The 21,994-nt window shown below is 46.3% G+C and overlaps 5 protein-coding genes across 6 annotated transcripts; 4 read left to right on the forward strand and 1 right to left on the reverse strand.

Annotated features, from left to right (window-relative positions):
* The first annotated feature begins 14 nt into the window (after positions 1-14).
* Positions 15-8,908, forward strand: LOC108024396 (V-type proton ATPase 116 kDa subunit a 1). 2 transcript variants are annotated; one of them, XM_017094311.3, is made up of 6 exons: positions 15-195; positions 5,804-5,941; positions 6,009-7,636; positions 7,698-7,956; positions 8,019-8,253; positions 8,313-8,908. In XM_017094311.3, the coding sequence occupies exons 2-6, from the start codon at positions 5,825-5,827 to the stop codon at positions 8,576-8,578; spliced, it is 2,505 nt and encodes an 834-aa protein (XP_016949800.1). In that variant the 5' UTR covers positions 15-195; positions 5,804-5,824; the 3' UTR covers positions 8,579-8,908. The 2 variants fall into 2 exon arrangements, with proteins under 2 accessions (XP_016949800.1, XP_016949808.1); XM_017094319.3 differs by lacking the exon at positions 15-195 and adding an exon at positions 2,423-2,571.
* Positions 8,909-9,453: 545 nt separating this feature from the next.
* LOC108025529 (V-type proton ATPase 116 kDa subunit a1) lies at positions 9,454-12,378 on the forward strand. Its single transcript, XM_017096057.3, has 4 exons — positions 9,454-9,685; positions 9,807-11,678; positions 11,742-11,985; positions 12,042-12,378. Exons 1-4 carry the CDS (start codon positions 9,533-9,535, stop codon positions 12,305-12,307), a joined length of 2,535 nt encoding a protein of 844 aa, XP_016951546.1. The 5' UTR covers positions 9,454-9,532; the 3' UTR covers positions 12,308-12,378.
* On the reverse strand, positions 12,375-13,822 carry LOC108023069 (uncharacterized). The gene is made up of 4 exons (XM_017092321.2): positions 13,643-13,822; positions 13,287-13,583; positions 12,804-12,979; positions 12,375-12,654 (listed from the first exon to the last, which is right to left on the reverse strand). Exons 1-4 carry the CDS (start codon positions 13,736-13,738, stop codon positions 12,591-12,593), a joined length of 633 nt encoding a protein of 210 aa, XP_016947810.2. The 5' UTR covers positions 13,739-13,822; the 3' UTR covers positions 12,375-12,590.
* A 708-nt stretch (positions 13,823-14,530) lies between these two features.
* LOC108023410 (uncharacterized) lies at positions 14,531-17,974 on the forward strand. The gene is made up of 3 exons (XM_017092871.2): positions 14,531-14,900; positions 14,960-15,283; positions 15,441-17,974. The coding sequence occupies exons 1-3, from the start codon at positions 14,596-14,598 to the stop codon at positions 17,704-17,706; spliced, it is 2,895 nt and encodes a 964-aa protein (XP_016948360.1). The 5' UTR covers positions 14,531-14,595; the 3' UTR covers positions 17,707-17,974.
* Positions 17,975-18,822: 848 nt separating this feature from the next.
* On the forward strand, positions 18,823-21,578 carry LOC108025537 (retinol dehydrogenase 14). The gene is made up of 3 exons (XM_017096078.3): positions 18,823-18,975; positions 20,529-20,667; positions 20,742-21,578. The coding sequence occupies exons 2-3, from the start codon at positions 20,535-20,537 to the stop codon at positions 21,470-21,472; spliced, it is 864 nt and encodes a 287-aa protein (XP_016951567.1). The 5' UTR covers positions 18,823-18,975; positions 20,529-20,534; the 3' UTR covers positions 21,473-21,578.
* The last annotated feature ends 416 nt before the right edge of the window (positions 21,579-21,994 follow it).

The following is a 21,994-nucleotide window of genomic DNA, read 5'->3' on the forward strand; positions in this document are numbered from 1 at the left end:
CAAGGCGGAGCGGCGAGTGCCAAATTTAAACGCAGTCGATCGCTGGCGGTGAGCAGACGTGTGCTCCGCTCCACTCAGCTTCAGATTCAAGTAAAGATCCTACGGATACTCTCGCTCGGCAACAAAAACAAGTTCTAAATTTATCGCTCGCACTCGCGACGGAATCGAATCTGGTGTTTTTTCGGAGCTGTGAAGGTAAGCGAAAAACTCGAAAACCCCCAACGGGTTCAAGGAGATCTCGGGTGTGCCAGGGGTTATCCCTAAAACCATATACTACCCGTCGAAAGCACGTGCTTTAGCCGCTCGAACTATCCGCAATTCATCTCAATTTGCCCGCATTCTGGCACGTGATGCTGGCTAATGACAGCTACTAGTTAGCCAGGTGGGCCCACCTGTCATGGGACCCATTGTGCAAGCACCTGCCCGGAGTCACAGCTAAAGTCAGAGCGCCAGATACCTGGCTACCGTAGCGCTATCTCTGTCGTAAGCCCCCGAGTATCTCTCAGATACTCAGATACGCACCGTAGCTTTCGCAGTGTGAGTGTTAGTCGAACCCATATGAATATAACACCTCCGGTAGTATCTGTGAGTCGCGCTCTCCGGCAGAGTCGCGGGTTTTCGAGTTTTATGCAATCATATGGCCGGGCTATCATGTGATCTGCGGGTTTCGGTTCTGCAGCTTTGCCCACAGAAACCTTGCGCTCTAGAGGCAACCCCAAAAGCTGAGCTCAAGTAGCTGCAAATAGCGCACAATAAATTCCATTCGATTATGATTTATGGGCAGCGCTATAAATTTCCCCTAGCACTTGCCATCGATCAATCAATTTCTGCTGATTAGCCACAGCCGCAGAGCCCGTTTATGAATGGAAAATCAGAACTGTTCTAGAAATCTAGCACATCTCAAGTGTAGCATTTGCTGCACAAGTGCTCGCCCGGGGAATTAGCTTTATAAAGCCCCGCACTCGAGTTGCCGATCTCCAGTTACGTAACGCCCAGGGCTTATCGGCTTTGGGCGGCGCCAATGCACTTTAAACGAAAAAAATGCAGAATTTGCTTATCGCTCTTTATATTCAATAGCCTCGAATGACACTCAGTTTTCGTAACAAAACTTTATGGAAAAAGTTGGTATAGTATTTCTAATATTTTAGAAAATTTTCCCAAGATAACTTTTATTATAAACCCTTGTTCTAAGTGTTTTCCCCTATCATCTCGGATTATTAACGAATTTATTAGCTTGCTTCCGTTTTATAGCGCTAGTTTATTTTTAGTTCCCCGCCACAAGTTCGATGATAGGTACAATGCTCCAGAATAATGGTTTTAGTGACGCAATGATAAAGTTTTAGGACCACTATCTTAGTTCGCCCAGAAACAGTCGAAGAAAACGAATTGAATTGACAATTGGCGTTAATAAAAGATGAGTGTTTTTTCGTCTTGTTTCTCGATCGCCTCCATTTGTGGATTCACATTGAGTTTGTTCGATGGCCTGGCCCGCGAGTTCTTAATTACCCGCAGTGGAAAAAATGACATTGTAATAAAACTGAGCGTAGAAGCAAAATAAAAAGTAGAAGTTATATTTGTGCTCGAATTAACAACAAATGGCGCAGGGAGAGCCGCAGGGGAGCGCGATAAAGAGAAAAACAAACAAAACAGAGCGAAAAGTTAACGAAACTTCGAAGTGTAGCGATATTAGCCTACGCACACATGGGCGTGCTGTCGCTCCGCTCCCAAGCAAAAAGGGGGTTGTCAATGTCAACCGCTCGCTGGCGCTCTCGTCGCCTCTCACTCCCCGCTCAGAGCGCCCCGCCGCCTGCCCCGCGGCTCGTTTAAATGTGATTAAGGCTCACCCACAACTCGCGTGTGTCAGCCAGGAGCAACAACAAAAACAACAGTTATCAGATACAGTAGAGCTTCAGTAATGCTATCTAAAAAGGTGCCTAAGTAAATACTTTAGGTAAATATATTAAAACTAAAAAAAAAATAGTTTTTGTAACACAAGTTGCATTTAAACTTTATTACAAGTATTAAAAAAAAACTATTTTTTTCTTGTTTAAGGACTTTAGTTCAGGGAACTTTTTGAATTTAATCAATTGATTTGTAGAAAACTCGTTAATAATTTTAAACAAATATTATCCAAAATGGTTTTTTATTATTTTCCGAAGACTTCCGTTTAAGGACCTTCTCCAGTTCGATCAATCGAGGCTCACCTGTATATCGCAGAAGCCTCCTACACACACGCACGCCAGGCTGGAGTCCACTCACGAAAGTGACCAGCAAGGCGGAGAGCAGAGGAGAGTGGAAAGGCGGAGAGGCGAAGAGAGCAGGCCAAACCCAAACGGCAATGGCAACGTCGGCCAGCGCTTAGTTGTTGTTTTGAAGTTGAACTGGTACTGGTTTACAGTTAGCAGTTGGTTTCCAAACGCGCTCAGTGTTTTTTTCGTGTTCGAGCCGTGCGTGTGAACTGTGATATCGTGGAACTGCGATATTGGGCAATTGCAACTGGAAACTCTCGGCTTGAGCTGAATTTATTGAAACGAAAGTGCGCCGTTGAATCATTGAACAGCACCTGAGCAGGCGAGTTACAACTGAGTTACCTCAGGTAGTTTACCTGTGATTCGAAAGCAATCGGGTTTTGGGGGGAGTTCTCGGCAGTGGCATTACGAGTTTCGAGTGAATTTTCCAGAAACGTTTGTATTAGGTGTTTCTTTGTGTCTGGCTTTTCAACTGAGAGCCCTAGAATTCTAGAACTGAGTTCTGAAAACTTCGAAACCAGTATTCCGATACAATATAGACGAGGTTCGTGTCTCGGCTAAGCCTATATCCGCTTTAAAAAGATAAGCCCCTCCGACCATCCAAGTGTTGATAAATATTTAATTAGCCTGACAATGAATTATAAATACAAAAGACCTTCCGCTATCTATGCCTTGTGAAGAATTTGCGGTTAGCTAGGTTAAATCCACTAGGGAAAAAGTTTGGTTCTAAATTCTTGGTTCTAATAGTTCTTTACCCTATAATACCATTCACAGGCCAGTACTCGGCAAGTCCATGCCTTTTAGGACCTATAGCAATTAACAATCTATTTACCCGTTGACCTTGACTAAAGCTAATTGTCCCAGTAAATAGTTAACAATGGCATTATAAATTTAACAAGTAGCCGCGCTATATTAGACAGCCCCGCTTCATAGGGATTTTCCCTGCGCTTCTGTTCCGGCACACGCCAATAGTAATTTAATAATCCAATAAAAGTAGACCAATACAATTGGTCGCAAACATTCTAAAATGAGCCTTAACGAGCTGAGAATGAGCCATATTCGTAATTAATAATATGAGCAATTAGGCTGCGAATTTCATGAGTCTGCTATTTTTAGCGAAGTGGCGACAACCAGCCAGCGATTCTTGGTTATAAAGCAGCGAACAACAAAAGTGTCAACCTACATAAATGCTGGGCTGATAAAGTGTATCTGAGAGTGCAGAAAGTGCTCGAAATGTGCGGCGACAAGGGGAATCAACAGGCGATAGGGAGCATCAAGTTGTACAGTCCCTCTATGAGGGGGCCCCATGCCACTGCGAACTCGATATGCACAAACCTTGGGGGAGAATTCAAGTTTCGAATCTACATTCCCAGCTACTGCAGAACCTAGTCATGTGATTGATGGACCCGCACGACCGAGGGGTTCGGTTGGGTTTCTCGGTGAAAATCTATGACGTTTCTGTATTAACTGGCTCCTGGCCAATATTCTGGGTTCCTATTTTAATGCATTTTAACAAACGACTCAAAAGAACCTACACTGAGAGGGTATTTCCTCTGAAATTATGAGTTATTATAAACACAATAGCTATATCACAAAATGACTTATCTAATGATTCAGCGGTTATATCTCAAGAGCTCTGGTTGCAGTCCAGTCCGGAAATTCCTTGGGTTCTTTACCAACGATCCCTAGTTAGGACTCTCTATCTTTAAAATGTTCATACCACTTTCCTCTATCATTTAAGACATTTTTGGTTCAGTGTTCTTCTGTCTTTCAAAAGAACACATTGCTAATGTTCTTTGAAAGCAGACTATATGCATGGAACATATACGTTTTATGTGTACCGCAAAAAGCAAAAGCTAATTCCCTCCTGCCCGGCTACGGGGTACGGGAATGCGGATTCGGACGGTATCCCGGGACCGGGGGACCCATTAAAGTTCGATAATGTGCCAGGCTGACGTCGCCGTGTCGTTGACTGTTTGGTCCGATGATGTCACAACAAACCTTGGTGTCGTCTGTGTGTACATTGTACACTGCGAAATGGCGAAATGCTCTCGAGTGCAGACGCCACAATGGGGACTGCGGCCCTTCCCCGCACCCAGGACCTGCCCCACCCACCCCACTGCCATCGGCCCACCCACCCACGCCGACGACCCAATTAAATCAAAAACAGTAATTACTTGCATTATCTGGGTTCCACCGATTTTGGGAGAAGTCTACTCTATTTGCACATGGTCGGGCTGCCCTCGATAATGTTACAATTATCAGTTGATTTGCTGAACCATAATTTGTATTAGTACCCGCATATGTTTTTCGGGGTTTCGGTTGGCTCAGTTGACTTCAGGAAGAGTATTACAAACAGAATGCATTTACAGTCGACACGGCGATAAGAACCTTTTCTCGGGCCGTAAACAATATTGCAGCGGTACTGAAGATAACTCAAGCAAATAAGTTAAGATTGCCAGGGAAATTGTCTTGACAATATGACATTTTGGGAACAGAGGACAACATTCTTTTGGTTGAGTCAGGAAAAAAGCAGATAGCACAGGATTGAAGTAAAATGGAATCCATTACTGTGCCATTTGGTCTGTCTAGACTTCTATAAACAATGATTGCGACATTCGAAAAGCAAGATATCTTAATGGCTGTTTATATTTGGATCATAAATCGGTAGATTCTAGGAATTGGAACTTTGTTTATATCGTAATATGATTTCTTCGGGGTTCCCATCATTCTTTGTTTTGAAAGCGAGCTGCATAAGTGTTTAGCATTAAATCAATTCCGCTGTGGGATTGCTTTATATTAAATATTTATCGTTAATTTTGGAATTTTTTTATAAGCCTTTATATATGCTTATTTTTGCTAAGAGAAGCCCTCGAAACAAACACAACGTTTATAAAATATATTTGTGCCCAACCATCCCTTTGAAGTTACGTGATTTAGCAGTTAAATTCATGTTTATAGAACGTGACAAGGTGTTGTAATTGAGGAACCGATTCCTATTTGGAATCTGAATATATTGACTCTTTTGTTTGATTCTCTTGTTGTACGGCAAGCCGAAACACATGGTCAGATTCGGCCAAGTCCGAGCGCCATATGGAGCTGAAAATAGAGTGATTGCCATTCCACACCAGAGAAAAACAAATGAAAGACAAATAAATAAAACCATTTGCAAGCAAGCCAGCGAATTTGTAGGGGGCGAAGAACTAAGCACTAGGAAAAACGATTGCTTAAATGGAAAAAATGCAAACACAAATTCTAGGATTTATGGATATTAGAAAACCTCAAAAACCATCAACTTGAAAATTGTAATTGAATCTGAGGTATTTACTATGAGAAGTATACTTGATTGACAGAATCTAAAATCTTAAAACCCATCTTGCTGATCCAATTTTTCCCCATGTACCACACTGTCTATCGTATACGATAATCTACCCAGACAAAACACTCACTGAGGGCGAAAACAATTCGTGGTCTGCGCTGCTTTTCCCTATTTTAATTGCACGTCTGCGGAATGCCGAGACTAAGCCCCATCCCAACCCTCTTCTCGTCCACAGGGAACGTAAGCAGTCGCCAAGATGGGGGACATGTTCCGTAGTGAGGAGATGGCACTCTGCCAGATGTTCATTCAGCCAGAGGCCGCGTACACCTCCGTGTCCGAGCTGGGCGAAACTGGCTGCGTGCAGTTCCGCGACGTAAGTACGGATTGTCTTTAGCAAATGCCCCGACTAATCGAAAGATGTATCTCTTCCCGGCCACCAGTTGAATGTGAACGTGAACGCCTTCCAGCGGAAGTTCGTCACCGAGGTGCGACGCTGCGATGAGCTGGAGCGCAAGATCCGCTACATCGAGACGGAGATCAAGAAGGACGGCATCGTCCTGCCCGACATCCAGGATGACATTCCGCGTGCCCCCAATCCACGCGAGATCATCGATCTAGAGGCTCACCTGGAGAAGACCGAGTCGGAGATGATCGAGCTGGCCCAGAACGAGGTGAACATGAAGTCCAACTACCTGGAGCTCACGGAACTGCGCAAGGTGCTGGAGAACACGCAGGGCTTCTTCTCCGACCAGGAGGTCCTCAACCTGGACTCCTCCAACCGAGCTGGAGGCGACAATGAGGCCACTGCCCAGCACCGCGGCAGGCTGGGATTCGTCGCCGGTGTGATCAACCGGGAGCGAGTGTTCGCCTTCGAGCGCATGCTGTGGCGCATCTCCAGGGGCAACGTCTTTCTGAAGCGTTCCGATCTGGACGAGCCACTGAACGACCCGGCCACCGGTCACCCCATCTACAAGACCGTCTTCGTGGCCTTCTTCCAGGGCGAGCAGCTGAAGAACCGCATCAAGAAGGTGTGCACTGGCTTCCATGCCTCGCTGTACCCCTGTCCCAGTTCTCACAACGAGCGTGAGGAGATGGTGCGCAATGTACGCACTCGGCTGGAGGATCTGAAGTTGGTGCTCAGCCAGACGGAGGATCACCGCAGCCGTGTCTTGGCCACCGTGTCCAAGAATCTGCCCTCGTGGTCGATCATGGTCAAGAAGATGAAGGCCATCTACCACACGCTGAACCTGTTCAACATGGACGTGACCAAGAAGTGCCTGATTGGCGAATGCTGGGTGCCCACCAAGGATCTGCCCGTTGTCCAGAAGGCTCTGTCCGATGGATCTGCCGCCGTGGGCAGCACCATTCCCTCGTTCCTGAACGTGATCGACACCAACGAGCAGCCGCCGACCTTCAACAGGACCAACAAGTTCACCCGTGGCTTCCAGAATCTGATCGACGCCTACGGAGTGGCCTCGTACAGAGAGTGCAACCCCGCCCTGTACACCTGCATCACCTTCCCCTTCCTGTTCGCCGTGATGTTCGGCGATTTGGGCCACGGCCTGATCCTGGTCTTGTTCGGAGCCTGGATGGTTCTGTGCGAGCGCAAGCTGGCCCGCATCCGCAACGGTGGTGAGATCTGGAACATCTTCTTCGGCGGTCGCTACATCATCCTGCTGATGGGTCTGTTTGCCATGTACACCGGTCTGGTCTACAACGATGTCTTCTCCAAGTCGATGAACCTGTTTGGATCGCGTTGGCACAACAACTACAACGAGTCGACGGTGCTGTCCAATCCGAGCCTGCAGTTGCCGCCCAACAGCTCCGCCGTCGGTGTCTATCCCTTCGGAATGGATCCCGTGTGGCAGTTGGCCGACAACAAGATCATCTTCCTGAACAGTTTCAAGATGAAGCTCTCCATCATCTTCGGTGTGCTGCACATGGTCTTCGGCGTGTGCATGTCTGTTGTAAACTTCACCCACTTCAAGCGCTACTCCTCAATCATCCTGGAGTTCGTGCCCCAGATCTTGTTCCTGCTGCTGCTCTTCGGATACATGGTGTTCATGATGTGAGTTTGGCCGGAAATCTCCTTTTGGTATATTGAACTAAATAATATTTTTGGTCTGCAGGTTCTTCAAGTGGGTCAGCTACAATGCCAGGACTAGCTACCAGCCAGAGACTCCCGGCTGCGCTCCCTCTGTCCTGATCATGTTCATCAACATGATGCTGTTCAAGAACACCGAGCCGCCCAAGGGATGCGACGAGTTCATGTTCGCTTCCCAGCCACAGCTGCAGAAGGCCTTTGTGCTCATCGCCCTGTGCTGCATTCCCTGGATGTTGCTGGGCAAGCCCCTGTACATCAAGTTCACCCGCAAGAACAAGGCTCATGTGGGTTTTCTGTAAATGGTAAAAGCTTTTGATCTTGGTATTAATCGTGTATTATTTTGTAGGCCAACCACAATGGTCAGCTGACCGGCAACATTGAACTGGCCGAGGGCGAGACCCCTCTGCCCACTGGCTTCTCTGGAAACGAGGAGAGCGCCGGAGGTGCCCATGGCCATGATGACGAGCCAATGAGCGAGATCTACATCCACCAGGCCATCCACACCATCGAGTACGTGCTCAGCACCATCTCGCACACGGCCTCCTATCTGCGTCTCTGGGCTCTGTCCCTGGCTCATGCCCGTAAATATCTCTAGAAGCTGTCTCCTTAATTCTGTCACTAATACGATATATTGTTTCAGAGCTCTCCGAAGTGTTGTGGCAAATGGTCCTGTCCCTGGGCCTGAAAATGTCTGGAGTGGGCGGTGCCATCGGCCTGTTCATCATCTTCGGCGCCTGGTGCCTGTTCACCCTGGCCATCCTGGTCCTCATGGAGGGTCTTTCCGCCTTCCTGCACACCCTGCGTCTGCACTGGGTCGAGTTCATGAGCAAGTTCTACGAGGGCATGGGCTACGCCTTCCAGCCCTTCAGCTTCAAGGCCATCCTCGACGGCGAGGAGGAGGAGTAAACCCAGCCGAATGTGCTCAAACTAGGGAAATATGTATACAATTATCGGCGAGCTTTGTTTACCCCCAGTCCGAAAGATTTCGATTGTTTGTTAAATGTTTTTGTTTTGTTTAATTTTTTTTGGATATTGTCAGTATTGTGGTGCTCTTCCCACATTTTTTGTATCCTCCGCTTTGTATTCCATATATTGTCAAAGTATTCCTCATTTGAGTTGTGCCTAGTATTCTCAGAAACCCCTTCAAAAGCAATAATTTGATATTCATTGTTTTAAATAACTACTTATACAAATAATAATTGTAATAAATATACAGCAAAGAAGAGAACAGCAAAAGTGTTGGAAATGTTTACTTATGAAAGGGGTTCTTTAAGAAATCGATTTTTAAGAATCCATTGGCTTTTATTTAAATCGGGCGCATTTGTTTATAAATTTGATGTAGCTGAGACGATATCATTTTATAAGAAATTCATTTCTATAGTATTCTTTTAGGCTGCCTCAAAAAAAAAAGTTTACCTTATAAATATTTACATTTCATATAGCTGATATGGTTTATACGTGTTTTCATTGATATATATAACGAATGTGTATGTGATGAATTGAAAATCACTCTGTAATTATCTGACAATTGATTTTTAATTCCTAGTGGTCTTGAATTACACCCAAAGCAAACTATCTTCTGATAGCAAAAAGTTTTTGGGAAGGGGAGTTACAATTGAGGGAGCGGACATTCGATCATGTTGATGGATGGCTCAATTGGACACCGAGTTCCCCAAATGTTTATCCAAGGCAGGCAGACTGATAAGCCTGGAAAGTAGCTCGTGGGCCAGCTATTACCTCAGAACCTTCCTTGTCCAAGTCAAGTGACCAGACCGATCAGTTCGTCAGCGGCGCTCCGAAAGTTAGGAGCCCACTCCGGAATATTTCAACCCAGGAAAGGAGCAAAAGGATTCGGCAACCATGTCCAAGTGGTGGAGCTGCGGCTCCAATCAGGAGAGCAACAGCATTTTCCGCAGCGAGGTGATGTCCTTGGTGCAGATGTATCTGCAGCCAGAGGCAGCCTACGATACGATCGCTGCTCTGGGCGAAGTGGGAGTTGTCCAGTTCCGTGATGTAAGTGACCAGAGTAAAAGAATGCAGTCCTTCAAAAGCAATCGCAACCTATTTTGTGATCCTCGTTCTCGTAATTCCAATAATCTAACATCGAAATCTATTTTCCACATCCCTAACACAGCTAAACGAGAAGGTAAACGCCCAACAGCGAAAATTCATCAGCGAAGTAAGACGCTGCGATGAACTGGAGCGCCGTATCCGCTACGTGACGGCTGAGCTGAACAAGGAGGGTCACAAGGTGCTCGACCTGATTGACGACTTCCCGCCGGCTCCGCAGCCGCGCGAGATCATCGATTTGGAGCTGCATCTGGAGAAGACGGAGACCGAGATCATGGAGCTAGCTGCCAACAATGTGAACCTACAGACCAGCTACCTGGAGTTAAGCGAAATGATCCAAGTGCTGGAGCGCACCGATCAGTTCTTCTCCGACCAGGAGTCGCACAACTTCGATCTGAACAAGAAGGGCACCCACCGCGATCCCGAGCAGTCCAATGGCCACCTGGGCTTCGTGGCCGGAGTGATCAGCCGGGAGCGGGAGTACGCCTTCGAGCGGATGCTGTGGCGCATATCTCGCGGCAATGTCTTCGTTCGCCGCTGCGATGTGGATGTTGCTCTGACGGATCCGAAGACGGGCAATGTTCTCCACAAGAGCGTGTTTGTGGTCTTCTTCCAGGGCGACCAGCTGCAGGCCAGGATCCGCAAGGTGTGCACTGGCTTTCATGCCCACATGTATCCGTGTCCCAGTTCGCATTCTGAGCGCCAGGAGATGGTGAAGAACGTTAAGACCCGCCTGGAGGACCTCCAGGCCATCATTAACCAGACGAGTGACCACAGGACATGCGTTCTGCAGGCCGCCATGAAGCAGCTGCCCACTTGGAGTGCCATGGTCAAGAAGATGAAGGGCATCTACCACACGCTGAACCTGTTCAACGTGGATCTGGGCAGCAAGTGTCTGATTGGCGAGGGCTGGGTGCCCAAGCGGGAACTGGAGCTGGTGGAGGTGGCCCTCGCAGCGGGCTCAGCCAGTGTGGGCAGCACCGTGCCCTCGTTCATCAATGTGCTGGACACCAAGAAGGAACCGCCGACCCACTTCCGGACGAACAAGTTCACACGTGGCTTCCAGAATCTTATTGATGCCTACGGAATTGCTGGCTACCGTGAGGTGAATCCTGGTCTGTACACCTGCATCACCTTCCCCTTCCTGTTTGCCGTGATGTTTGGAGATATGGGACATGGAACGATTCTCTTCCTGCTGGGTTTGTGGATGGTTATTGACGAGAAGCGGCTGCAGAAGAAGCGAGGTGGTGAGATCTGGAACATCTTCTTCGCCGGTCGATACATTATCATGCTGATGGGCCTGTTCGCCATGTACACGGGTTTCCACTACAACGACATCTTCTCCAAATCGATCAACGTCTTCGGCACTCGTTGGGTTAATGTGTATAATCGAACCACTGTGTTGACCAATCCCACTTTGACGCTGAATCCCTCGGTGGCCACGCGCGGCGTTTACCCCATGGGCATCGATCCCATCTGGCAGTCGGCCTCTAACAAGATTATCTTCCTGAACACCTACAAGATGAAGCTGTCCATCATCTTCGGAGTGCTGCATATGGTCTTCGGCGTTTGCATGTCGGTGGAGAACTTTGTGTTCTTCAAAAAGTATGCCTACATCATCCTGCAGTTCGTGCCACAGGTCCTGTTCCTGCTGCTCATGTTCGGCTACATGTGCTTCATGATGTTCTACAAGTGGGTCAAGTATAGTCCAACCACTGACATTGAGGCAGATAGTCCTGGATGTGCGCCCTCGGTGCTGATCATGTTCATTGACATGGTTCTCTTCAAGTCGGAGACGGCCTTGCCGGGCTGCGATGTCAATATGTTCCCTATTCAGAGAACTCTCGAGATGATCTTCATAGTGGTGGCGCTTCTCTGCATCCCGTGGATCCTGCTCGGAAAGCCTTTGTACATTAAATTCAAGCGCCGAAACAGGGTAATGCATGATTATGTGCATTTCTTAGATTGTAAAATACTTAATAAAATGCATCTGTTTCAGCCCGTTGGCCCAGTAGTAGAGGTAGACGAGATCGTGGAGAAGATCGAGGTTACCACAGGCAAGGAGATCATTATTACGGAAGTAGCTGAATCCCACGAGTCCGGCGGACACAGCGAGGAGGATGATGAGCCCATGAGCGAAATCTGGATCCACCAAGCCATCCACACAATCGAGTACATCCTAAGTACCATTTCCCACACGGCTTCCTACCTTCGTCTCTGGGCCTTGTCACTGGCTCATGCCCGTAAGGATCTCCCATTTCCACATTTGATTTATTACTTATTGGTGATCTTATTTCAGAGCTGTCGGAGGTGCTGTGGACCATGGTGCTGGCAATGGGACTGCAGATGGAGGGCTATGCTGGCGCCATTGGCCTGTTCTTCATCTTTGCCGTCTGGGAGTTCTTCACCATCGCCATCATGGTGATGATGGAGGGTCTGTCCGCCTTTCTGCACACTTTGCGTCTGCACTGGGTGGAGTTCATGAGCAAGTTCTACGTTGGAAACGGTTATCCGTTCACTCCCTTCTGCTTCAGGGACATTTTGGTTGTCATCGAAGATGATTAAAAGCAAATGGGAGGACCTTAGATGGTCACTCGAGTTTAAGAAAGTTAAATAAAGAAGCATCACAAAATATTTTAGAACACGTTGTTTATTATACGTGTCACAACGAAAAATATGATTTGGTTTTTATATGTTTTCAAGTTTAATAAGAATGTATCGCAACTCATTTTAAATTGAGTATATTTTGTTGGTGGATATATCATATACGAATGAATGAAATTAGGGAGCCAATACTAGTCCTAACTACTTTGGCGTTTTTTAAAGTATATATTGATATACATTGAAATTATTTGATAGCCCTCATAGCGGTATTTATAGCTATTTCCGATCTAAGTTCTTCAATTATATCCCTGTTGAGAAAATGGGGGAATTGATAAAATTGGTAAATTGTTTTTCAGGAGCTTGTCTTAAGGAGCATTGAATAAATGTACAAATTAATTTGTGCTAAAATTAATTCCTAATTTTGTATAGCATTCTCTAAATTATGGTATTTACTTACATGGCATCTCGTTCAACTTGGCTTAGAGCGCGCATTTCAGCAAGCAAGCTTTTCTTGGTGGCATTGAACAGCTCCTTTTTTTCGTTGAACTCCTTGATTTTTAAGGCCAACTTTGCCCGAAGCTCGGCCGTGTTACTCCTGATCTCTGCGATGCGATGATTTAATTCATGGTGGGGCTGAAACAGTATGAATTTTGGATTAAATATATGAGTTCTTATATATTATAGTAGTTCTTATTTAAGCTGTACTTATACAGGTAATTTGGGGTAGGTCTCAAAACAACTTTACAAACGAGGAACTTTAGCGAATAGTTAAAAAAAATACAAAACAATTTTCAAGGGAATATTTTAAATGTTAGATTTGAAATAGACTCAGAAATATTAAAGTTACACTCTTATAACTGCTAAAAGCTTATCCTATCTTAAAGTCTTAAGAGTAGGATAGTTATCTGTGGTTTCCAGGACTCGGGAGCACGACACATACCATCGTGGTGAATTCGTCGTAGTCTCTCTGCTCCATTCGTGCCTCCTTTTCCTTGAGAACCTTCTTGCAGTGCTCATCATAGGCCCGTGCCACGGTGTGCTTTGCCTCGATCACCTTAGATAGATACTCGATGATCCTCGCGTTTTTGGCTTTCAATTCGCGCAATCCAGACAGCAGATTCCGGCCTACATTCGCATGGCTCATGTAGGACAAAGCGGCGTACTTCTTCGTAGTCAGAGCCACTATCTGCTGCTTCATATCTGCGCTATGATCTGCTTGCATACCATTTTCAGAGCGCTGTATAAAGTCTATATTAATTTAAACACAAAAAAAAACTAAAAGGACTCAAGACTTGCCAATTTCGCCAGGGCTCTCTCTACAGCATCACTCATTTCCTCGTCGTCTGCAAGGTACACGGCCCTTCCCAGTTCATTATTATTATTGTCGGTCATGGTTTTGCTAATTTGCGATCCTAAAATTAATTTTTAATTGCCTTTTTTTTATAATTCACGAAGCTTGCCGAAATTTCTGGCGCGATTTCTGGCGACTATTATAACAAAATGGCGGAACCAGTGCTGGAAAATGACAAACATACCGATTTCGATGGCAACCTTCGCCGCTGACATTTTTATCGATTAATTTGAGAGCGCGATCTTTTAATATTCAAATATATGTAATAAGCTTAAGTTTCTTGGTTTAGTTTAAACAATAAAATCTTGTTCTCGGATGAAAAGGAAAACGTTTATTTCTATCAAAAGTTTAGAAATTCGCACAGAAGCTGCCATGTAATAGCTGTGGATCTTGATAAATATCCCAACAATTTGTACGTGTTCTAAGATTTGAAAAGTCATCGTAACTTTAAACTTTCTTGGACAACCTTCTTAATTTAATACTAGTGTTACGCCGGTCAGGTCACAAATTCTCTTCAATTTACCTTTCCCGAATTCTAACAAAAACCGTGACCGTGGTCGAGGATGCCTAAGAACATGGCCTCTGCAGTCCAACCGCAACCTCAGTGGGTCACCTTTTGGTTCATTGATAAACCCACTGCATTCCAACCCACGGCCCACTTTCATGTGGGTTTGGGTTACGTTGGTGTGGTGCTGCGCAAAAAGGTCATCCCAATGCATTGAGGGCAGCGCTCAGCGGAAAATTATTGCGGAGGTCAGCGAAATGGGTGGGAAGTGCTAGGTCGGGGAGTTTATTTAGAGGTGGCCATTCTCGAGCTCCGGTCAGTTGTGGAGCCATCGAGCAACGGGCAGGTCTCCGGTCTAACTAACCATTCGTATCCTTGGTTCTGGATTAAAATATGTGGCATTTATCCGTGGTTCTTTTGGGCCTCGCGGTTGTGTGCTGGGCTGACACCCTGGTGCAGCTCCATGTGAATCGTCCTTACAACGATGTGAACGAAAAGTTTGTGAGCTTCGCCGTGCGGCCGGAGGATCTGTACGATGCTCTGGATGGTAAGAATCGCAAGGCAGTCACAAATTTGGCCAATCTGCTGGGAGATTCGCACATCAAGTTCGTCGGTGATTTCTACTTTGCCAGCAATGCGCCGACCAAGCTGAGAAATCCCACCAAGATCATCTGGAAGGGCTTTAATCGTTGGACGCGGTAAGTCAAAGGATTCCACTCCCCCTTTCCTTTGATCATCTAAGTATATTTCTTTGAAGGGCCGTGAACTGGACCATGATTATCCCGGTTCCCTATGCCCCCGATGAGTGGGACTCCATGCACACGCTCAAGATCCTGAACACCTCCTACATGGTGGGCATCACCGACTGCATCTGGCAGCTGGGCACGGATTTCGGCACCTCCAGGGCCAAGGATTACATCCAGGAACTGCGAACCCTTAAACTGATGACAGATACTTTTAAACCTTACGTGGACGACTGGCAAGTGATGGGGGCGGACATCTCTGCGGGAAGCAGTCCCGATGAAACCAAGAGATACGTGGAAATGTCTAAGGATCTGAATACGGCCTTTGGTTGGACGCAGTAAGTAACAAAATATTTTATAACTTTTATTATTTTTAAGTATGCTAATTATTTTTCAATAATAGGAAATAATTTTAAATTCCACATAAGATTTATTTTGTGGGAATATATTATCCTCTTATTAATGTTATGTTTTGAAAACCTTTCCTAATTTCAGGCCCGCTAACATGCTGCCCAAGATGAGTTTGGGAAACTATATATACGAAAGCGATCCTGCCCTGAGAACCCTCCAACAACAGCGTATTCCCTTGTGGCTGACTTTGCCGGAGGAGCGATCCTCGCAGAGATTGGTGGGCGACGAGACCACGGATGCCCTGCGCTGGGCGCAGACCTTGGGAGATGCTGCCACCATCGGTTTCGATGTGGTCTTCAAGCGAATGACCCTTGCGGACTTTGAGCGACCCAATTTCAGTCTCTATGTGACGGCCCTGTTCAAGAAGGTCATGGGATCGAGGGTGTTCCCAGCCCGACCCCTAAATGCCTTCTTCCCGACCAGCAAGCTCTACACCCATTGTGCGAATGCTGTCTCGGGAGGATTGGCTTTCATGGTGGTCAATACGGAGGAGCAGCCCACCACGATTACGGTGAAGAGTTCCAAACACCTCGCCAGCACTGAAATCTGGCAGTACGTGATCACTGGTCTGGACCAGAGGGTGCAGCTGAACAATGTCCGTTTGCACCTAAACACCACTCTGCGTCCCTTGATCAAACCCATTGATCCCACCAAGCCCCTGCAACTGATCGCGCCCAGCATGTCGGTGAGCTTCTGGGTCTTACCCGATGTCAATCTGGAGCACTGCCAGTTCACGGCGGTCGAGGCGGACGATTCGAGTGGCGAGTCCACCTCCTCCAAGGAGAAGCGGCGCTCATCCCGCTACAGTTCCGCCGATAGGTTGCTCCAGCGGTTGATCGAGGAGACTGCGGTTGCCCGAGGATCGGTTCAGAGTTCCATCAATCGCAATCGAAGATTTGTCATCGACAAGGAAGACACTCCGGAGAGCCTTCTCGACCGCCTGCTAGAGCATTTCAGGGATGACATTCCGCCGAAGCGAGAAGTGGGCGATGACAAGGAGAAGTCGGTGAAACCCCACAAAGCTTTGGCCTGGTTGTACCAGGTCCTCGAGCAAACCCGCGATATGGATAAAAAACGATCCAAACGCAGCACTTCCAGTTACTCGGGACCCTTTTTCTACAACCGTCAGGGTAAGAAAACCGCCTTGACCAAGAAGATTACAGAGATCCGCAAGCCTGAAAGAAAAAAAAAGCCTCTCTTCGACTTTGACGAGTTCGACGAGGAGAAGTTCTTCAAGCGCATCGGTGAGAAGTCCGAGGAGACACCCACCTACACACGTCTTCCGGAGGGTGATGTGCATCTGAAGCATATAGAGAGCGTGGACGGCGAGGAGAACGAGCAGGAGGCTGAACCAGAAGTGCCCAGGAAAAGGAGAACCAAGTCCAGGAAGGAGCTGAAGATCATCCAGAAAGCTGCGGAAAAGGAAGATGAGCAGGAACAGGAACCAGAGCCAACCGAAGGACGTGCCAAGCTGCGCCTACTGCCCACGGAATTCTTCGAGGCTCTGCCGGCTCCCAAGCTTCCACCGACCAAGCAACTGAATCTGGGGGCCACCTTGAACTCACTGCTCTTTCCGGAACCCTTCTCCAGGAAGGCCACCATGGCCCAGGGTGCTGCAATTAAATCCAAGCCCATAGAGGAGCCTGAAGAGGATGTTGACCCAGTACCAACTGCCAGAAGACGGCACTCCAGAATAGGTCACGTGGCTAATGATTTCTTGCAGGCGCAAAAGGAGCTGGGAAAGCATTTCCTCAGTCACATCAACGAGCACGAGCACGAATTTTCTCTGGGAGATGAGGGCGCGCGGGAGGGTTCGCTGGAATCAGAAAATTCCGGAAAAAAATCCCTGAACCAGGACCTTTTCGGAACGAAGAAAAGTGCCCCTTCTCTGCATCAGAAGCTACCTCAGCAGACGGCTGATGAAGGTATTACCTCCTGGTGGGATCTTCCGGCGATGAGAAGGCGTCGTGCCGTACCCCTTACCAATTCCCTAGACGAACTGCCCTCCAATGCCATAGACAAAGCAGATCGCGACGAGATGCTGCCCCTGGGAAGGTACACCTTCTACGAGTACAAGGTGGACCAGAGTCCAGAGAAGGATGCCAGCCAACCCAAAGAGGAGAAGGAGTCCAAGATCATGAAGATAAGCAGTAAGTCGCAGGCTACTGGTAAGGATCGCAGCCTGTCCAAGCTCTCCGAAAGCCTCGTCAGCACTGTGAAATCGAAGGTCTCTCGCTTTATAAACATCATCTCCAACCACATGAACGAGTGGTACAACACCTTAACCAAGCACCTTGATGCGGAAACGGAACCCGAAAGACCACGCAGGCAAAACACTATCGATAAGTAGAAGCCACATGACATTTACCGAAATTCTGTAAACTTTCATCAGTAAAACCTAATGTAAATATGTATTTATGTACAATACAATCATTATTGCATTCAATGACAACTTATTTGTGCGATAACTCTAAGACAGTTATCTCTCCCAAATAAAAATCTGAGGACTTGGGCAACGAACTAGGTGGGCTTGGGCTAAGCTTTTGCTAGATTTGTTGGGCTTCCTATATTGTACTTATCCATTTGACATCTAAATAATAAAAGAAAATACAAATTAAGTGTAGAGGTGTATTTAATATCAAACAAAAACACCTCTTAACGAGGTGAAAAACTATTCTTCATTGATGAATTTTTGAGAGAAGCTTTTTTGTCACAGCTTAGGTGGTGTCATCGATGAATTTTTGATAGCAGGTTTGATGAATGCAAAGGTGGAGTCATCGATGAATTGTTGAGGACAACCAATCTGCTTAGAATGACATCAAAGACAACCTATAAGAGAACTCGAATTGGATATTTTGTGAAACAAAAATGATTAGGTTTAGTATTGTGAACTAGATTTAATTTTGCTAAGGAAATAAATAAATAAGTTGGATATAAGAATAAAGGAAAATTAGATTGCCTTGTTGCTGTCATCGATGACATATTAATGACAGCATTCAATGATGATAGGTTATCTGGTGTCATCGATGAATTGTTGATTGCAGCTGCTGTCGTACAATTATATAATTTGTATAAGCCTAATTTTGTTCCCCTTTCTGAGATTCCTTTAAGTTCTTCATTCAGTAATGATAATATATTTTTCTTCATAATTCAAAGCCCATTTATTGAGTCGCATAACGACTTTGAAACGTTCTGAAGCTCCCGCTAGGTGGCTTTTTCAGAGCCACTGTCTTTAAGCCCACTCCCCCAGATCTTTCTCTTACCAACAGGTAACTAGTTTTTCTCCCACTTTGCTCCGCTCTTTCTTCACGACTGCCCTGTGAGTGAAGACGGGCACAAAGAGGAGCTAAGAAGGCGGCTAACCTGTTACCATGGCTATAACTGAAATAACAAAATCACCGCGACTATGGCCATACCAGACCTGCGGAGACGATCGCGCATTCTCCGCAGCCTCGGCTTTATAATCGGAATTCGGATTTCAGTCTTCGAGCAGTCGTTCAAGGCGAAGGTTGTGGCACAAGCTTTTGGATCTCCCGACACCGATTCGCACCGCAGACAGTCCAAAGTGCAGGTCAGCAGCAGTCGCTATAAATTATAGATCAGCCAACAGCCGAAACAGGTGAGTGAGCACTAAAAACTAGTCTGTGGCGAAAATCGGCGAACAGAGGCCGAAAACGGGTCAGTTCTAGACTGCTTTCATATGGATCTTTTCGAGACTGCATTTTGGGGCGGGGGTTCTCAAGCGGTGCAAGCAAGCGTAACCAGAGCCACTCTTCGGAGTCTTGCGGCAAGCACTCGAAAATCTTTGTGACGTGGACAGCAAAACAAAAAAAGAAATCAGAAAAGAAAAGAAAAAACCAGAAACTCCAGACTTTCTTTCATTTTCAACCTTCTTCCTTTTCGGCTGCCAATGAACTTTGTATGTTTTTTTCGTCGTTTCATCATAATAAGCCATAATTACGCACATGTGTGAAAGTGAAAGTGTAAGTTTTCACAACAGCCCCCAAAATCGATTTCTTGACAGTCGCTGATAAACGATTTGAGTTATGAAAACCCTCGCCGACTGAGCGATAGACCAAACACCGAAACCCCAAAACCCTAAACCAAACTCGTTTCGTTATACCCTAAGACCGACGTCTGGCCTTCGCTGCCTCGGACATTATATAATCTGATTTGCATGTTGACACGGATATAAACAATATGTAGTATACACACCTCGGAATATTTGTAGGATGGGTTTCATCTTCGATTTTCTGCCAACCGAGCACTATGTGCGCGACATCTTCCTCATGACTTTGTCGGCCGCCATGGTGGCCACTCTGATGAGCATTCGCTTCTATCTACGAATCACGGCGGGACGATGTTTCACCGAGGTAACGAATGAACCTCCCCCAATCGCCAAAACCCAATCCCAGTAACCATGTTACCCGAAACAGTCTCCCAATCCCAGAAATCGCCACACGACTTGAATAATTCTCCCCTTTAAGGCTGTTTCACCAACTTCCGCAGCGAATTCTTCTCAGATCGTAAAGATAGAGTCGTCTTATACATACAAATTATATTGCTTACCGAGGGACACTGGAAATCATTCATGGTTTTTGTTTTTTATAACGATCAGTTGGTCACTAAGCTAAGTTTACTGAAACAGGGTCTCGCTTAGGAAAATTTCACAGGGTCTGGGAAAGCCCCCAGTAAATTAATAAAAATTCTGTAGCCATATATGAAAATCTAGTAACTTAGAACACAGCTCGTAAAACCCGGCTTGATCTTGTTAGTACATTGATCAGTTATGACGCGGCGACTTAATTACAGATTTAATTAGATACCTTCTGGGAGATGCGGTACGTCACATCTGAGATATACGGTTACCACCTGACAGCACATTGTCTCGATGCCACAAAACATCTAAGCTTCAGTATCTCGGTTACGATCTGGGCGATCGCTTACCTGTGATTCACGGAAAGCTCTCAGCTCGGACGGCAATTAAGAGCCCCGTTAATGGTTATGGAAACTAAGATGCCAGGCGTTCCAGACGAACTGCGATTACTGTGACTGTGACCAAGTGCCCACTAATTACTATTGTAAACATACTTCCGAACAGCCCCAGAAACGCCCTTGTCATTTTATATCGCAGACTCCAATCAGTTAATTAACCCCTGACATTGATTACAGACAAAGATGGAGGGCAAGACCGTTATTATCACCGGCGCCAACAGCGGAATCGGCAAGGAGACGGCCAAGGATCTGGCAGGACGTGGAGCCCGCATCATCATGGCCTGCAGAAACCTGGAGACTGCCAATGCCGTTAAGGGTAAGGGGTTAAGAAACCTATTTAAAATCTTAGTGTCATATGATGATAATACATTTTTATAATCTAATAAACAGATGAGATCATCAAGGAGACGAACAACAGCAAGGTCCTGGTCAAGAAGCTGGATCTGGGTTCCCAGAAGTCCGTCCGCGAGTTCGCCGCTGACATTGTGAAGACGGAGCCCAAGATCGATGTGTTGATCCACAACGCCGGCATGGCCCTGGCCTTCCGCGGGCAGACGAGCGAGGATGGTGTTGAGCTGACCATGGCCACCAACCACTACGGGCCCTTCCTGCTGACGCACTTGCTCATCGATGTGCTGAAGAAGAGCGCACCGGCTCGCATTGTTATTGTGGCCTCGGAGTTGTACCGTCTGTCCTCCGTTAACCTGGCCAAGCTGAACCCCATTGGCACCTTCCCGGCTGCCTACTTGTACTACGTGTCCAAGTTCGCCAACATCTACTTCGCCCGGGAGCTGGCCAAGCGGCTGGAGGGCACCAGGGTGACCGTGAACTTCCTGCATCCCGGCATGATCGACTCGGGCATCTGGCGCAATGTGCCCTTCCCGCTCAACCTGCCAATGATGGCCATCACCAAGGGTTTCTTCAAGACCACCAAGGCCGGAGCCCAGACGACCATCTACTTGGCCACATCCGATGAGGTGGCCAACGTGTCTGGAAAGTACTTCATGGACTGCAAGGAGGCCACCCTGAATGCCGCTGCCCTCGACGAGGAGAAGGGCCTCAAGATCTGGGAGGAGTCCCTGAAGATCGTCAAGCTGACGCCCCAGGATCCCAAGATCTAAGGGGTTGCATATGCGTAAATAACTGATTTGCTTTTCTTGTTATTAAGGGGGAGTTTACTGTAGCCTAAGTTTTTCATCTCAATAAATACAACTTTGTAAAATGTAATAGTCCACTTCTTTTCTAACTAACTTTAAAGTTTAAATAAAATGGGAATTTATCAAATTTCGAAATTTAAATTAGGTGTTCTCTATTTGAACTACTTTATTTTCAAAAATCAACATTTTTATGTGGACTTATTTGGTGAAAGAGCACTTTCTTCTTGATTTTAAGAGTTGTTCTTTTTAAACTAACTTTTAAATATGTCTTTTATTTAGTGGTTATTTATTCAATTCAAAAATTGATTAGGCGTTCTCGATTTAAACTACTTTCGTTTATAAGAAATTGGTAGGAAAAATTCAAGAGCACTTTCTTCTTGATTTGAAGAATTTTTTCTCGAACTAGTCTCAACTGTTGAACATTTTATCTGATTTTTCCGTTCTCAGTCCTAACCTGAATTGAAATAATACTAATTTAATTTAAAA

This window comes from Drosophila biarmipes, chromosome 3R (assembly GCF_025231255.1).
Source record: "Drosophila biarmipes strain raj3 chromosome 3R, RU_DBia_V1.1, whole genome shotgun sequence".
Taxonomy (NCBI): domain Eukaryota; kingdom Metazoa; phylum Arthropoda; class Insecta; order Diptera; family Drosophilidae; genus Drosophila; species Drosophila biarmipes.

What these genes read in the sequence shown, in the direction of transcription:
- LOC108024396 (XM_017094311.3), top strand. Translation starts at nt 5,825, where the DNA reads ATGGGGGACATGTTCCGTAGTGAGGAGATGGCACTCTGCCAGATGTTC. An exon ending in GCTGCGTGCAGTTCCGCGAC is followed by an intron (nt 5,942 to 6,008) that starts GTAAGTACGGAT and finishes CCCGGCCACCAG; the next exon opens with TTGAATGTGAACGTGAACGC. An exon ending in GGATACATGGTGTTCATGAT is followed by an intron (nt 7,637 to 7,697) that starts GTGAGTTTGGCC and finishes TTTGGTCTGCAG; the next exon opens with GTTCTTCAAGTGGGTCAGCT.
- LOC108025529 (XM_017096057.3), top strand. Translation starts at nt 9,533, where the DNA reads ATGTCCAAGTGGTGGAGCTGCGGCTCCAATCAGGAGAGCAACAGCATT. An exon ending in AATTCAAGCGCCGAAACAGG is followed by an intron (nt 11,679 to 11,741) that starts GTAATGCATGAT and finishes CATCTGTTTCAG; the next exon opens with CCCGTTGGCCCAGTAGTAGA. An exon ending in CTTGTCACTGGCTCATGCCC is followed by an intron (nt 11,986 to 12,041) that starts GTAAGGATCTCC and finishes ATCTTATTTCAG; the next exon opens with AGCTGTCGGAGGTGCTGTGG.
- LOC108023069 (XM_017092321.2), bottom strand. Translation starts at nt 13,738, where the DNA reads ATGACCGACAATAATAATAATGAACTGGGAAGGGCCGTGTACCTTGCA. An exon ending in AGAGAGCCCTGGCGAAATTG is followed by an intron (nt 13,584 to 13,642) that starts GCAAGTCTTGAG and finishes GACTTTATACAG; the next exon opens with CGCTCTGAAAATGGTATGCA. An exon ending in CAAGTTGAACGAGATGCCAT is followed by an intron (nt 12,655 to 12,803) that starts GTAAGTAAATAC and finishes TTTTCTCAACAG; the next exon opens with GGATATAATTGAAGAACTTA.
- LOC108023410 (XM_017092871.2), top strand. Translation starts at nt 14,596, where the DNA reads ATGTGGCATTTATCCGTGGTTCTTTTGGGCCTCGCGGTTGTGTGCTGG. An exon ending in GGCTTTAATCGTTGGACGCG is followed by an intron (nt 14,901 to 14,959) that starts GTAAGTCAAAGG and finishes ATTTCTTTGAAG; the next exon opens with GGCCGTGAACTGGACCATGA. An exon ending in ACGGCCTTTGGTTGGACGCA is followed by an intron (nt 15,284 to 15,440) that starts GTAAGTAACAAA and finishes TCCTAATTTCAG; the next exon opens with GCCCGCTAACATGCTGCCCA.
- LOC108025537 (XM_017096078.3), top strand. Translation starts at nt 20,535, where the DNA reads ATGGAGGGCAAGACCGTTATTATCACCGGCGCCAACAGCGGAATCGGC. An exon ending in GACTGCCAATGCCGTTAAGG is followed by an intron (nt 20,668 to 20,741) that starts GTAAGGGGTTAA and finishes TCTAATAAACAG; the next exon opens with ATGAGATCATCAAGGAGACG.